At 41.6% G+C, this 16,850-nt stretch overlaps 3 protein-coding genes across 3 annotated transcripts; all 3 read right to left on the bottom strand.

The window, feature by feature from the left end:
- Nucleotides 1-627: 627 nt before the first annotated feature.
- On the bottom strand, nt 628-6,075 carry cib3 (calcium and integrin binding family member 3; the record flags this gene model as incomplete). The annotated part of the gene is made up of 6 exons (XM_080470727.1): nt 628-649; nt 733-928; nt 4,188-4,335; nt 4,855-4,966; nt 5,418-5,452; nt 6,025-6,075. 6 exons carry the CDS (start codon nt 6,073-6,075, stop codon nt 628-630), a joined length of 564 nt encoding a protein of 187 aa, XP_080326853.1.
- A 1,219-nt stretch (nt 6,076-7,294) lies between these two features.
- Nucleotides 7,295-9,284, bottom strand: admp (anti-dorsalizing morphogenic protein; the record flags this gene model as incomplete). The annotated part of the gene is made up of 5 exons (XM_080470606.1): nt 7,295-7,698; nt 8,281-8,470; nt 8,551-8,673; nt 8,761-8,897; nt 8,993-9,284. The coding sequence occupies 5 exons, from the start codon at nt 9,282-9,284 to the stop codon at nt 7,295-7,297; spliced, it is 1,146 nt and encodes a 381-aa protein (XP_080326732.1).
- An 884-nt stretch (nt 9,285-10,168) lies between these two features.
- Nucleotides 10,169-16,328, bottom strand: pnhd (pinhead). The gene is made up of 7 exons (XM_080461831.1): nt 16,003-16,328; nt 15,367-15,462; nt 15,012-15,154; nt 14,287-14,563; nt 13,275-13,456; nt 12,422-12,480; nt 10,169-10,886 (listed from the first exon to the last, which is right to left on the bottom strand). The coding sequence occupies exons 1-7, from the start codon at nt 16,052-16,054 to the stop codon at nt 10,736-10,738; spliced, it is 960 nt and encodes a 319-aa protein (XP_080317957.1). The 5' UTR covers nt 16,055-16,328; the 3' UTR covers nt 10,169-10,735.
- Nucleotides 16,329-16,850: the final 522 nt, after the last annotated feature.

Below are 16,850 nucleotides of genomic sequence, written 5' to 3'. Positions count from 1 at the left end.
TTTTAGCTTTTTTTTTTTTCTTCTGAAATTATACTTTTTGGTTTTTATTTTTCAAAAACATATCTTTTTCTTAAGATTCCTATCACGTCATGATATACCGAGCATCCCTTTTTACAGCCATATTTTCATCCATATTGTGACGTACACGGGGAGAGTAAAGAAAAGTCAAAAGGAAAAAAAACAACAATGTAAATGTCACATTAAATAAGAGAGATCTACTTAAATTGTACTGTACTTTCTAAACCCATATTAAAAATGTATCTACAATTTGTAGATATGTGTACTTTTGATTTAATAAAATGATAAAACTCGGCGTTTGTGTCTTTTATTGGCTGAGTCCGGCTTATAGAACTTGAGCCCTCATGACGGGACGGTTTCTTTTCTATTCCCGCCGTAACGGAATCCCTTTGGATTACAAAACACAAATCTACTGTTGATGGTCATAACTAATGAGCCTTGTCTTGATGGATTGACTGATGCGTCCACTCTTTGATAAGAGCTTCATTTTGAACCGTTCCGACGACGTTTTGCAGCGGCTTGTCGGTGAATTAGAATTGAAATAAAAATACAAGCTGTGGTTCGTCACGACGTGTAAAAGTAGTTTCAGTCCATCTTTCTTTATCCACGTCAGATCCGTATGTGGAAGGTGCTGTGGGCAGAAATGAGACAATAATATGTCAATATAAACACGGAAGCTAAAACAATCTTCCAACAACAAAATCGAGGTGGAACCTGAGGAAGTCCGGAGCTCGAACGATCATGTGCTGGAAGTCCTCCAGCGAGAGGCGTCCGTCGTTGTCGAGGTCGGCCTCGTCGATGACCTTCTCGCACACCATCCTGACCTCCTCCTCCGTCAGCTCGTTCCGCGTCAGCTTGTTCAGCGTCTTCTCCAGGTCCGACTTGCAGATGAAGTCGTCGTTGTTGAAATCTTTCGAAGAAAAGAAAGGGTTGGAAAACAATGCCCCTCTCAAAACAACACCAAAAAGAATTGATTTCAAGGTCGTTTTACTTTGAAATAAGTGGTGGAAGAATCTGCCGATAGAACAAGTGAAAATTGTCTTGGTAAGATTTCTTGTGATACTGAGATTGTAAAATGATCAGAAACAAATCTTATTTTAAACTATTTTACCCATATTGTTGGGCTTGGTGTCTTAGAATAAGTCACAAATGCAAAAATCAAGATTATCCATCTTATACAAAAACACCTGAGCAAATTCAACTCAAAAGGTCATTTTGAGATTTTTTTAAGATGCATTGTCTTAAAACAAGTCTCTCTATCATGCTGAAATATTGGTTGTTAGGTGCATTTATCGTAAATCAAGTGGGATGAGACATTTTGACAAAAAATACACTGGGCAAGATTTTCGGTTTTGCAGAATTAAGGTGTATCCAACCTGTTTGATAGAAGAATAATATTACAAGGTATTATAGCAATCCACTTTCTACCATTACAGTTATATTAAAGCTCTATTTGTATGTTTGAAATAAAGATATAAAACAAAGAAATACAAAACAAAAAAAGACTTATTGTTTTAAAGTCGTAAGGTACTCTGAATTTAAACAATTTCAAGTTTCTCATTGTGTGTCAGTTATTCACATTTCTATCCCGTTCTCTCACTACATTTGTGGGTTTTCACTCTGAAACTCAAAAAAAAATAAAGATTATTTCAACTTCAACTGTCACAAGTTGATTGAAAAAACAATTTTCCGACCAACGGACCAGCAAAGTGAATAGGTCTGTTTTCATCTTTTATACTTTTGATACTCAGTCATCAAACTTCTTCACCATAATGCAACGGTTTCTCCCCGTCCCAACTTTTTCTTGGTCTGCATAATGGCTGAAAAGGTTTCTTAACCCATGGCCACGGGGGCGTGACGTCTTCATCTGTCAGCGTTTGTTAATTAGTGCAGGGGGACGCTGTTGCGAAGCATAAACATGGCTCTGACAAGCCTGATGCTTCCATAATGGGCTTGTTAATCATTCAAAGCGTTCAATGCACCATCCATCAGGACTCCGCCATTGTCCTGTGATCGCACCGAAATGTACAGTTCCCATGTTTCATCGACTATGGGAGGGATTTAAGGGGTTTGTTGGATAGATGAGAGGCTTATTTCACTCAGTGGATGCTGTGGTAGCATTATACTGTTCTAAAGTTTTTATTACAGCTCTACATAATAAATACCCGTTTAGAGCTGTGAAGACAGCATCCGTATTAAAACTATGAGCATTCATACATATAAAAAAAAAAAAAAAAAGATTTTTAGACTTCATTACCCTGACCTGGTTAAATCTTGATTCTTGTGCCTGCCCTAGTGGCAAGGCACAAAGATTATTATCCTAGGTGGTCTTTAATTTTAATTTTAATTTTAATTTTAATTTTAATTTTAATTTTAATTTTAATTTTAATTTTAATTTTAATTTTAATTTTAATTTTAATTTTAAATTTTTTATTTTAATTTTAATTTTAAAATTTTAATTTTTATTTCATTATTACTTTTTATTATTGTTTCCATTTTCATTTTTAGAAAAAACATTTTTTTTATAAATTAATTTTTTTGTGCTGTTTAATCTATGAGTAACTAGTCCCGCACCGTTGGGAACAAGAAGGACGTCAATGTGCCGAATGTTCGGGAATAGGTTGATGCATCTTTTATTAATGATTCGGTAAACCAATTTTTCTGAATAAATCCCCCAAAAATTTGCAAAAAAAATAAAAAGTCCCGTACAAAGCGGGTGGGAGAGGAGGAGAGGAAGGCACACATAAGTTCCTGTGGAATTTTCTAGTTTAGACTGTAGTTGACTTGATTAATTCCAAACTTCAACTTAGAAAGAAAGAGCACATGCTTACACTGCGCAAAATAAACATTTAACCAAATATTTCTCTACTTTCTCTCCTTAACCAGATGTTCCAACTCTTTTATTGATAGTTGTTAGCACTTCAAATCAAGTATTTCTCGAAAATCCAGGAATTATTTTCACGTTTACGTCAATGGGATCAACTGAAAACACGCTCAAATAAATAAATAGTGAAAGGAAGAGGAATGACGGTCAGTAGAGACGAGACGTAAAATGTGTGTGAATGAGAGGGAAGAAGGTTTAAAAGTGAGGATGCATAAAGGAGAGAAAATGAAGCTGGATTCAAGGACCTGGATTGAACTATTGAGAGCAGGGGTGTCAAACACAGAGGATGACAGTGTGAAATGTAAGTTGTAAAGCGTTGGTAAGACGAGCAGGCGTAACACACTGAAGACGAAGACAGACGAATATGGACTGGGAGGCATGAGACTCTGGAGGAAAATGTTGTTATTGTCCATCTACTGAGCATGTGCAGAAGAACTAGTTACTACAGTCGCGGTGCGCATGTGCAGTCGCAGCGTTTCCACAGAGACGGAGTCAGAGTATTTTCAAGAAGTTTGATGTCGGAAGCTGTTTTCAAAAAGTTGCATTTTTAGGGGCCGTTCACATAAACGCACCCTTTATGGCCGATCATCCACAAGGGGCTGTGTTTAAAGAAGTTTTTTTTTTTTTGGCACATGCTAGTCAGTTTAATAAGTTGATATGTTGGATGAGAAGCTGGAGCATAGACCTATATAACTCAGAGTTACATAGAATGTCTAAGAGCAGGAGTCACCTTCTCTATTTCTATGTTTTTTCTGCATTTGGTGAGTCATAGCGCCCCTAAAGGTCTGGCATACGTTCTACATGCCCTTAGGCCTCGATGTTGTTCATAGTGACGTGTGGATGGAATTTATTTTGAGAACTCCAGGGACAAAAAAAGATCATTTTGGCTCATGTGGACAGGGTCTTTGTGACTCTGAGCACCGTTGTCTCGCAACCGGACACATAAAAGTTTTGCCTTTCGCTTGAGAACGATGTTTAAACAGGGCCTCGGTAAGAGTAGCAGGCAAAGAAGACAGAGATCAGGGAGGTGTGGAGATACTGAGATTAGACCAGAGTTAAAAACATCGGAGGGACAGCTCAAGTTCAGAGAAGAGGAGAGGCCAAGTTGAGATGATTTGAACAAATGTTTGGCAAAGGGTGTTGGAGCTCGAGCTGCCAGGCAGGAAGAGAAGAGACTCGTGGACGTATTGGGGAAGGACGAGGAGACGGTTGCCGCGACAGTCGAGGAGGCAGACTAGAGGATGACATAAAGCCAAAAGACGACGCAGAAGATTTAGTATTTCACCGTATATTTTGAACGCGTAGTAGGCCTTGAGGTCCCGCGGAGCCATCTCGCTGAGGACCGAGAACATGTCCAAGAAGTCGTCCAGGGTCATGTTACCTTCTCCGTCCTCCGAGAAAACCTCGGCGATCCTCTGACGGAACGGATTGTCCTGGACGGAGGAGACACCGTCACCAAGTCAGAGTCTGGCGGAGCTCACGCCCCCCCACCCACTCCAAGTGCTCAACATTTAGGCGTCTAACATTTGTTCTCTTCTGTGTTTTGTGCCTGATCTTTGTCAACGCGATACAAATCCAAACTTTGAAACATTTATGAGTTGACTCAGAAGGAAAACATAATCTTGACCAGATCGCTCTCACTTTTCTGGGGGGAGGGGAGGGGAGGGGAGGGGAGGTGAGGGGAGGTGAGGGGAGGGGGTGGGGGGGGCTGCCTGGTGAACAGCAGGTAAACACGCCTGTTTACCTCTCTGTCATTGTGTAAAGAGCCATATAATTGACCCATTTCCAACAAGTGTGCCCTCTGGGACCCGCCGGTATTCTTCAAGTTTAAAGGAGTCGGGTAACATATAACCTTTCAAAGAATTCTGTCGATTAGTTGGCCATGAATTATGGATTGGGAACACAGGGAGAGAGCGGGTCTGCGGGGTGTGTGCGCGGACCAGTGGGTCTACCTTCAGCTCGGGCATGCTGCCAATCAGCTCATATGGTAACTTCACATCTGGCTGGTTGGTGTAGTCAAGAGGAACGAGCTGCGGTGCCAAATCCCGATAGCGATAGAAGAGTCTATGGAAGGTTTAAAAAATTTACTTTCAATATTGAATTACAAGATATCCCTTATATCATTTAGCTTTCAGTTTTGAAGAAGCAGCTTTTCGAGTGGAAAATAGCTCGGTATGTTATTTCACTGCAGCGGTTACTTTGACCAAAACGTTGTAAAAGGACCGTAAATGTTCCAGATTTTAAGAGAGTCGTGCGTTCTCAGTGGTAGCCTTCCGCCACAGTAAGCCAGATCTCCTGATAGTGTAGTTTAGAGTTACAGTACGGTATTGTGCAGAACAGAACAAAATTCGGCTGTGTCGGGTGTGCTGCATTAGCATCACTGAGGACTGTCATCCACAGCATTAGCAATGCCTCAGTGGTAATGAGATTTACCGCAACTTTACCAACAAAATCCATCCCTTTGGGGACTGAATTAAAAAGAACAAAACAAAAAAAACAAACATTGTATGCTCACCTGAGAATTTCTTTTCTTGTGAAATAAGTACAGTCCTGAAAATGAGGTGAGGTTGAAGGAAACAAGAAAGCGTTTATGAATGGATGCACTTTTCACAACATTCCACTTTTACCAGCGTAACACTAAAAATGCAAGTTCATATAAAGCAATATTTTAAAAAAAATAATAAAAAAAGCATAATGTACTAAGACTATCAAAAGTGAAAGTGCTCATTTCACTGAATGATCTCTGTCTCTGTTGTTATTATTGCATTATTCATGCATGACCATGCTACTGCAGTGCTGCACTTCATCAAAGCAGCCACAACTTTAACTACTTTTTAAAGTTTCTAGGTTAGTGTAGTGTATACCGACTCCTCACGTTGATCACTGCATGTTTTCTGTGTGTAATATTCATTATATCAGCTCAATACCAAATATGTAAAACAGGAACTCAAGTCAGGAAGATACCTGCCATCTTAACTGTTACGAATAGACGGATATAAGGAAGAAAAGATATAAAGAAGCCCCATGGTCTTGTCTGGTGATGTTATAAAGTAGCACCGATGAAAGCATTTCTAACCGGATTTAACGTTGTACTCGTCCAAAGAAGCAGAATTGACACAGACCTGATATGCATCAAGCTGCTGTGCTGTGAAGATGGTCTGTTTATTCCCCATGGCTGCAGCCTCAGGTCCATCGCTGCTCCAACATCATGTGGATTATTATTATTATTATTTTTTTTTTTTAAAGGGAGCTATGTCAGATATGAAATACTCTGACAAAAGGAGGCCAGAGCCAAAGAGGAGATCAGGTGTCGGGCTGCCACCGGGCCCTATGGTCCCCGCTATAATGGCAGCATTTCATCGTTTTCTCCATTGTGAATAGCAGCCCCTCTGACAATGAATGAGGGCTGTCGTCCAGCATCATGCCAAGCGGTATCAACCCCCTTTAGTGCCACTCTATGGCCAACGCCTCCATCCCCGCTCGGGTTACACTCTCTAGAGAAAGGGTTTTGTAGTGGGCAAATAGAGTTTTTGAGGGAAGACGAGTTTTGTTTCATCCCGGAAATCAATTATAGTGTATATTTACATCATTGCCAAGTATGTTTTTAAGTTCACTTTTAGGTCAGGTGTCATTGGACGCACATGGAATGGGGAAATACAAAAAGTAGTGACGCTTACCTGAACTTAAAGCAGTAAGAAACTGAACTTAACTGCTTACGCTGCTAATTTAAATGTGCAAGTTTGAAATACCAGTCCAAGTTAGATTTAGACAGGAAGCAACATTAAGTTATATTTGGATTTAAAAAAAACTGACTTAATGATTTAACAAATAATAAGTCTTGTATTATACATATATACAGAGAGAGAGAGAGAGAGAGAGAGAGAGAGAGAGAGAGAGAGAGAGAGAGAGAGAGAGAGAGACAGACAGACAGAGAGAGAGAGAGAGAGACAGAGAGAGAGAGAGAGAGAAAGAAAATGTGTATTCGGTCTCTCTGTCAGCAGATTGATGACAGTGGTTATTGTATTTCTACCATCATTAAAATAATAATAATTTTGACAAATTTCCCTCTGGGATTCATGCAGCATATCGATTCTATTGTAATTCCTTAGAAAAAAAAAGTACTGTGTGATATATTAGATTAGTTAAGATCTTTATTATGACAAGATAATATTTTATTAGAAAAAAAAAAGGATAAAAATATACATATCTACATCTTTCAGGGGATATCACTTTCATCTTTCACATATATTATATTTTCTAAATATTTACATAGATTACAATCTCACATGTAGAAGCTGAGACATTTCGCATTAGTTGTAAATAAGAGTCAAAGTTCAGACGTTGGCCTGCGCGTCAACAACCTGATCTCCATACGGGAGGCTCTCCGCAGCGTCAGTGGCAGCCGCAGGTTCCCACCACCATGTCATTGTACTGTTTCAACACCACGTTCTCATCCTCGTCGAAGTAGAGCAGGCTGATGGAGAAGAGCTCGTCGGGCACGCAGCAGGGCATCTCCACGCCGTCCACCAGCTTCAGGGCGTTGATGATGGACTGGACGGTGGCGTGGTTGGTGGCCACCATGCTCTGGCCCAGCGGGAAGGAGCAGAAGCCTTTGCAGTAGTAAGCGTTGTAACCCTTGGGGGACACGATCCAGTCCGACCAGCCGATCTCCTCGAAGTCCACAAAGAGAGGACGGCGCTGGCAGTGCGAGCCTTCCTTCTTCGTGGAGCCCAGAGAGCGTGTGCTGCGGGACGGCGAGGCCACCTGGGGCAGGCTGGAGGTGGTGTCATTCAGATCTGTTGATGGAATGGAAGGTTTAGCGTGTGGAAATATATGAAATATGTTCTTTAAGGCAGGTCTTGTCAAAAGTTTTTGCCATGAGAATACGTTGTGCTCTCAGAGTACCCGTTCATTCTAATATGAGGATTACTCTTTTTTTACTTCCAACCACAAATCGGCAGCTTTATGACAGACACTTAGACTAATCTCATCTCTTAATTACTTAATTAGATACTTATTGCTTTGGACTCCACATGTTTTTGATATTTCCATTCTAAATTTTAATATTTTGTAATTATTTCCAAAGGATATGATGTTCCTTCCTGTGCTACAATGAATGGTGTACATGTACCACGGTTTCAGAATCACTGCTTTAAAAAGTTTGAAGTTGTGCTGTTCAGCTGTAACTAAATAAAAAAAAATAAGAGGCTTCAAATGTTTTATTTGTGCTAGAAATAATCTCAGTATATGTGTTTTTGTTGTATTGATGAGAAGAGAAGGGGACATTTTAGGAAGTTTCAATCTTCTCTGGTATCAGCATTTCATGTTCCCTGCCACTGATGTATTCAAAGGTAATAAAGGTGGACAAAAAATCTGACCTTCGTTCTTTTGGATAGTGGAGCGACGGCCGTCATCGGTGAAGAGAACCATCATGGGCTGTTTGCTCTGATGGTGGTTGCGTCCCGAAGCGAAGCGGACCAGCTTCTTATCCATCTGTCCTCCTCCCAGGTTCTGAACCACCACGCGGAGCTCGATGTTTCCACCTTCATCCATCATCCAAGAGCTGACCTGCACAGCGGGGTGGATCAGTCGTTAGAGCACGCTTCATATACACTCCAGTACATTTGATAGAGGAGGTGATCACTCACTGCTTCTGTGATCTGGAACATCTCCCAGCCTGTGGAGTGGACGGGCATGAGCCGAGAAGCCAATAACTTCTGCTTCTGTGTGCTGTTTTTGTGGCCTCTGGCGACCTGCTGATAAATGCTGACCTGTAAGGAACAAGATGAATGTCAATAATTGTTAGAAATGACAGCATTGGGAAGGATGTAATCCATTGATTTACTTGGGTTACATACCTGGCAGAAGTGATGCCTGTTGAAGGTTTGTGTTGACTGAGGACGAAGCTTGAAAAGATGAAGCTCAGCAACCAGGATCTTCTCTGTTCTTGCAACTGATGACAAATTGAACCTGAACTCCACTTGTTCATTGCGTGCTGCAAATGCAAAGCAATCATTAGGAACCAGAGCAAATGCATGAAAAAAATAAATAAATCAAAAACCAAAACATTATGCACAAATCAGATCTTACATTTGTCAAAGAAACTGCGCACAATGTTGCCCTCCAGGAGATCGGGGTCTCTGGTCACGCCGTTCACGTCAGCCACGGTGTTGTACAGGTCCAGCATGTACTGTGGTGGCTGTTTGTGTCCGTGTATGTCAGGGGGGTCCTCCATCCCGAACACCTCCAGGAGCCTCTTGATGGCGGCGGACCGGACCTCCCCGCTTTGCGTCCAGGAGGTCGATGCGTGCTCGCTGGAGTTGTGCAGAGGACGAGCTGCTGCGTTGCACACGAAGACGACGAGGCCGATGGGAAACAACATCTCCGAGCTGTGAGTAAGTTCCCCGGTGGACGAGCGTCAGGATCAAATTGGAGTGAATGCTGAGTCCTCGGAGGTCCACTCTTTATATTAAACGCCCTCTGTCCCCCCCCACCCCCCTGGTCTCTGGTAAAGAGTAAATATTCTATTTGGTCACAAATGTAAATCAGCAATTGAGCTTATGTAAAGAAAGACTAATGGCAGTGTTAACAAGGTGTGAGCTCCACTGTGGACATTATGCAAGGCCATTGTCTCCACATCTGGCAATGAAACTGAAAAAGAAGAAGAAGAAAAAAAGGATATTCTAAATCATCATCAGGTATTTTGTGTTTTTCCTCGCCATTTTGTCATATTAATAAGAGAGTTAAGCTGCTCACCAATAACTGAATCTGAGATCTGTGGCGTTTGCGCGCAACGGGACGTTAACTGCGTCTGAATAAAACAAATCATCTCAATTAATGGGCGCATTGTCTTGGGAGGAAATCGCTAATGCTGATTAAGGGGTAAGTGTCGCCTTTGGCACGTCTGATATGTACATAGCTGGAGACCTCACAGTTAGATCGGCATTGAATTTGAAGTTTAATTTAAAGAGGCCCACCCATTTGCCAAACCACCTGCGAAAATACAGAGATGGTTAGAATCACACGACTTACGTTTCATTTTATTAAAACATCAGAAGAACTGTTTTTAAATTGAACTTTACTTTAAATTGTAGCTCTGAAAGCAACCAATGATTTGGAGAAGTGATTTCTGCTTGATTGTTTTCGAAGGAAACCGAAATAAAGTGCGCACTGTGCCATTTGGTGCCTTTGATCTTTACGCACAATTACGCACGAGCGCTAGACAAACTGTGGCCGAAAAAGGTTAAGAGATCAAAGTTTCTTTTTCATTGTATGGCACCTCAGTGGTAGGCCATAAGCCCTTTATTTTACTTTTAGGTAACAGAAAACTGACAGACATGCGTCGTTTCACACACTGCCATCAACAGAGGGCGCAATTAACTGCTTGCACGTGTGTTTTTCAAAGACGTGTATAAAGTTAAGTGATTTTGCTGCCCCCTCCTCCTTTCAAGTGCTCCTTCCGAACTGGGCCCTTGAAACAACACAAGTGCAAGAACTCCGTCAGCTGTATAATTTGAGGATAAAGGTAAGATTCTAAAATCTATTGTCACATTTTCATGATAATTACCAGGGTGGCGGTCACAAGCAGATTTTGACACACCCAATACACATTTACTGTTTTGTCTAATTCAAATATTCACTTGCTTCATAGATATCTGTAATGTCTATACACAACCACGCTGAAGCACAAGCAGGAGCAGACTTACCACTACACACAGATTGTTGGACTACATTTATTTACATAATAATACTTTTTTTTCCCATATATTACATATGATACATCAGTACTTTGTGGGTAAAATAAATTGTTGGCAGAGACGGCTGGAACCCTGTTTAGATTTGACAAGAGCAGGAGGCGATGGAGAGGACTGTCCGGGTCTGTTCGTGTTGGTTCAGGAAGCTGTGGCTCTCATAGTCCTGAGGAACACAAGAGCCGGATTGTCCTTCTGACCATAAGTGGCAGATTTCTGGATTGGTTGGATTCCTGGGGGGGGGGGGGGGGGTATGGAAAAGAAATTAAGAGTAGACTGGCTTAGTCATGAAAATAAATACATTTTCTGCCAGGCGTCTTCCCAAACTGCAATTTTTACTGCCAAATTTTAATCCTGCACAGTAGTTATACATTTGAAGAGATGCCACATTTGACTCTTTGCACTCAAATAATAATCAGTCTTTTTAATTTGATTGCCATCGTTGCGACTGTGCAGATCTTGTTGTCCTTATACAGTCTTTGTAGCTGTGGCAAATGTATACTCAGAATAGGGGCGTATGCACAAGGTAAAAAAAACTATCAAAATGCTATTTAAAACAAACTTATCAGGGCCCATCAATCCTTACTGGGGTTGCAACCATAAAGGTTTTGTGTGGAATGAGAAATACATGATCTGAATAGTTAATTTGACTTATTAGTTTTAAAATAACATCCATCACTCACTGTTATAAATGAACTATTGGAAATCACATTTGAATGTATGTTTGTTTGTTGTGGTGCCAACTTCAACGGCTTTGCTTCAATGAAACGTGTGGGGAATTAGTTAAATCTGCCAAATTATCAGTGTTTTTTGGGGGAATAATTTGGAACTGAATGGTTACCAATTCCCAGTTTATTTGGCTCCCATTTTGTTTTCATATTTGTATGTCTTGGAAGGGTTGTGCTATAACTTGCTCAGTTCTGCACAGAATAAAAATATCTCTAATAACAGCATGTCAGTGAGATTTTCCCACTTGTACTTCACTGCAAGTGCTGGTTCCACAGCAAAATGCCTGAAGGTGCACCCAAAAGCATGAAGTATTGTAAAAAAAAAAAAATAAAACATAAAGTAAAAATATTGCATGCATCATGTGCAATAAGTTTAATTTTATTAATAGTTTCTCATTGACATTTAGATTCTGCCAAAGGCTTCATGTGGCCAAAGGCTGTTTCATGTCTAGGAGGTAAAATGAATCAATACTCAAGTAAAGTACAGATATCTGAGAACTTAAACTTTTTCAACAATAGCCACAAAATGTTATGACAGTGAAGGTTTTAAACAAATACGTTCAAGTTGATTCAAAGAGGAGCTTTAAAATCATTGCTTCACAATAAAAGTTAATCAAATCATCAACGATGGCATAAATTCTGGGGGGGGGGGGGGGTTTCAATTCATGCTGGGAAATGATTTACTCCTGATGACCTTGAACGCAACATGACAGCTTTAAGAGTACGACCAAGTACACTTTGCTTCACACATTAGATAAAAGAATTATTGATTTCAGGAATATTTACTTAAAAAAAATAATTTAGAATCCTCACACCAGACCCCGGTGCCAGTGTCTGTAATAATTCTTATAAATTAGATTTAACGGCCAACACTGAAAATAAAGGACGATTTATTAAAGGAGCATTTGGTGTCAGGAGTGCAGCAGGTGTCAAAGCTGGCGGGCAATTGTTAGGAGAGGGATGCAAGAGGTGTGTGGAGAAGGGGGAGGGGGTGGGGGGTGGGGGAGGGGGGGGGGTCTGGCAGCTGGATTCATACATACCTGAGAAGGCATCGGTTTCCTGCAGTGCAGCCTCCCACACATCTGCCCACATCTATTTCCTGGAGAGAATTAGCAACACAGAGAGAGGGCAATCAGCACGCAGCTGCTCACAAATATTGACCCACCTGAGCGGAGAGCAGCTGCCGTCGCATGTGGCCTGCAAACTGCTTTCATTCGACACCTGCACGCGCCATTTGTGTTTGCCCTCATCTCACACCTCGGGTGAGGAGACACGGCGGCACGCCGCTGAGAAGTTTCCATTAAAATCTTCCTCCGTTTAATCATCTTGTTTGTGTAGTTGTTACAAGGCTTCCCTTTGTTGTTGGTTGTGCGGACTGTTTTTTTAAATTTATTTTTTGTAAAGACGTTTTATTGAGTGAGGTGATCAGATTTAGTTATGGCCCACAAAACAAGTATATTTAAAGATTTTTATGCTATTTTCCAGAGCACAAATGAAACTACAGCTGGAGACTGAAACTGTTTAGTTGCGGTGGAAAGAAGTCTTAGGTTACAAGCAGCGTCAATGCATCTTTTGAAGCACATAAAGTTGGGCCAGGAACTCTTCGGTCTGTGCATACGCTGGGAATACACATGCAACACCTCCTAAAGTTGTCGCTCAGCATGCGTCGTGCCAGCCAGGGGACTCGCCTGATTAAGTGCTGCTTGTAACACATGTGTATGAATAAAAATGCTATTGTTGCTGGGCGGCGTCCTCCTCCAGCACGGCTTTGTTCTGCATAGCAGAGCAGGGCTCACAAAGGAGACACTCTCCCAGTCAGGAATGGTGATTGGAAGATGTTTATTGTGCGGGATGAAGCGGAATCTGGGAAATCTGCTTGTGGATTGCACTTACTTTGAGCCTCTTCTCTTTCATGCCGTCTGCATGCTGGACCGCTTCGTAGAAATAGTCCACGTGTTTGACCCTGTAGCAGCTTTCCCTCAGCTCGCAGGCCACAACGGTCTGGATCAGCTCCACTTTGTTTGGGGTCTGCACCAAGGCCGAGTCGAACTTGGTGGGCACGCAGGAGAATCCTTCTGTGAGTGAGAAGAGAGTCCAGGAGTTGGAGTTTTCATACCGCGAAACATAATATGAAATAGTTTTGATTTTACTCATCTTTGAAGAGATAAATATGAACCGCTACCTGTGCGACAATCCCCTGTTTTCCCAAAGAAGTGTGTTGGATTCATTTGTTTTTTAAACTTTAAATGAACATTTTACAGCACATTATCTGATTAAAGTTGTATTTTGAGAGTTATGAACTGTTACCATCCAGGTGTGAATTAAATGTGGCTGCTCCAGTCACACATAAGACCTTTTTGACTGGGTTTAAGATAAGATAAGAGATAAGATCCGACTTTTTTAATCCCACATGGGGAAATTCAGTTATCACAGCAGCTTCACAGTGCACACTTACTTTGACAGTTGTAATAGTTGCACACAAGAGAGTAGACTATGGATATTTAAATAGACAATTGGATAAATATGTGTGTAAATATACACATGAAAGATCAGAGGGTTAAAGTATGAGAGGAAAAATACTCATAGTAGTCATAATATTTACAGTATTTACTGTTCAACAGTGGTATTTACACATATTCAGTTTCTGCTGCTGAACGGAAGGATTAGAAGGACCAGATTAGAATTATTGCCATTATTATTGTATACTTTGACAAATCCATGCTGGATTAATACAATGTGTCATATGGTTTATTAGAATTGAATACTTTTGTGTATTTTTTTTTTTTTTTTTTAGAAATGTACCTTTTCAGTACTTGTGATTGAGTGCCATTCAAACATGGAGTTTGCGTTTCTTTCTATGTTCTGGGTGTTTCCTGCAGGTGCTGTGTAAGTCTCCTACACACACCTGGGGGTCCTTTGGACCGAGAGCATCCCCCTGCGTCGATGACCGTCTCATACGGCGTCTTGGCGTAGTAGGTCCTGAGCGCGGGGACGCGGATGCACTGGGTCAGCTTTATTTCACACTGGCACTCCTGGATTACCTCCACCTCGCGGGGTCCCTCGAACAGGAGCACCCGCTCCACGCGCATCCCGGTGGGCTCGCACGCCTGGTTCGTCCCGCACGGCGGCAGCTGGTTCGGCAGCTCCAGGCTCGCCGGGGCAGACGGTCTGCGCACCCTTGTCTTGCGGTGAGAAAACGATTCGTTGTTATTCTAATCTGACCTAAAACATGCTGCGGTACTGCAAATTGTGCACTATTCATTCATTATTTTTGTATAAACTGACTATCACAAGGCAAATACAGAGAGACAGGTTAAGGACATTAAAGGTCACTCATGCACAGGGAGAACATGTATACTAGACCTGATCACATAATGTACTCACTTTAAGTGAAATGTGCACAACAACACTGCTGGTGGCAGCATTTAATGGTTTATATTTAGACTGTAGTGCAATATTAATGCATTAACTTGTGAAACAGCCTATGATAGTGTGTATTGTTTATGATGCATAGAAGATGGTGAACTCTGTTGTGAGTCGGCATCTTGATAAATGAAGTGTCATCAATCCATCACACAGTTACACCGCCCTCCTGTGGCAGCACAGGAAGGTGCCACAGCCTCCACTTACTTTTTTGCTCCTGAGAAACTCCAGCATGGAGGCGTGTTTGGAGTAATCCTCCTGCCCTGCTTCATGGGACGGCCTTGTCCTCACCCTCCCGCAGTGTGATCTGCACACTCCCACGTCGATGCTCACAGGACTCCCCGATATATCTGATGGGACGTCAACGCATGAAAGTACTTTTGATTTCAGCGTGCAGGGCAATTCATAACAAAACCTCATCCAGGTATTGAGCATGCATGTAGTAACACGTGACGGGGGGGGGGGGGGGTTGCTTTTATAGGATGTTTTTACGAGAAACAAGTTGGTACAAACTGAACACACAGTCACTGGAGGAGGATTTCTTGGACATGTATCGTCTTACCTTGTCCAATATACACAAAGTGGCTCTGTCTCTTGCAGCACATTCTCTGTGTGAACAGGTTTCTGTGCTCGCCGTGTTTGCTCAACACTCCAGCCACTATGAAAATATAAAGACAAACGTGTTGCAGGAGATCAGAAAGGGGATTATTCTGCATGCACGGGTTTAAAAATGACAGACAAGCGTGTTGCATGTTCAGGACGAGTGACCCTCGGTTAAGAAATTTGGGAACATTTAAATTTAGTTAGTCAGACTCAAGTGTGCAGTAATTAGAAATGTATGTCTGCTTGCTCTCGATAGATACTTTATTCCTCACAATAATAACTTTACTGTAATTATGTAGTATTTTTTGGTATTATTCAGTATAGTTTTTAGCGTCATTTAATCTAAATTACTACTTATAAAATCAGAAATCAGCTCAATCTTGATTCATTTTCAAGCTTTTCGATCTGCATTTTTACCCATAAGTTTATTCCAGTTAGGTTTTAGAACATATCATCATGTCATTTTTTTAATTTAATTCATTGTTTTTGCTTTGAATGTAGACATTTCAAACTGGTAAAATAATGAATGCCTCTGATAAAACAATCTGACCTAGTTGTACGCCACTGCAGAATAGAAGAAGCAAACATTACTCACAAGTCAAATGGAGGACACACAGCAGGAGGAGGAGAGGTTGAGGTACATCCATGGTTTTAGTCCCTCGGCTGCCGGATCCAGAGTGTCCCTCTCTGCTCTCTGCTGCCTCAGGTATTTATATGGCAGCAAGCTTCAGCCCCAAATGTCACCCAAAGAAAGGCCTCAAAGGCAGTGTGAAGTCAGAAAAAGCGAGAGCTAATCAGATTTTCATGTGTAAGGCCTCTCAGGCCGGGGTCACTTCAAAGGCGGTGTGTTGAGCTCCTTTGTCTGTCCTGCGGAGGAACCCTGGGACTCGAGTGTGTCCACCGGGCCACGCTCACACTAATGAAGGGCCTAAATAGTCCTGAGCCGTTAAAGCGTCGCTCATACAAAGACATTAATCATCTTTTATCTCAGTGGGAAGGTGTTTAGCACCTCGGAGTTAAAACAAGACCCGGCCTAAACACATAAACAACACCAGCATGGGGGCCTGAGACCCCCCCCCCCAAATAACTTCACCACCTTTTTTTTCTCTTAACATGGCACCAAATGGTCAAACCTCCCTGAACTACCTCTAAAAGCTCTTTTACAATACTTCAGCTCAGGTTGAGGTTAGTTTACAAAAGAATCTCGGCAAATATCCACACGTCTCATTTTATTTCTTGTAATTCTAGTAAAAATATTTCCCCGTCTTTTCTTCTACTTCACTTCTAAGGCGTTGGTGTTTCTCTGATGTGTTAATGTGATCTCCTCATTTTCCCCGGGTTCATGAACACATTGTTCAGGGGAGCCATCGCTCAGACAGTCTAATGAGGCAGACTCCAGTCGGTTCTTGTTGGTCCGTTTCATTAAATCCCATCAAATCTACT

This window comes from Lipophrys pholis (genome assembly GCF_963383615.2).
Source record: "Lipophrys pholis genome assembly, chromosome: 1".
Lineage (NCBI taxonomy): Eukaryota > Metazoa > Chordata > Actinopteri > Blenniiformes > Blenniidae > Lipophrys > Lipophrys pholis.
This window is presented reverse-complemented; position numbering and strand designations above follow the sequence as displayed.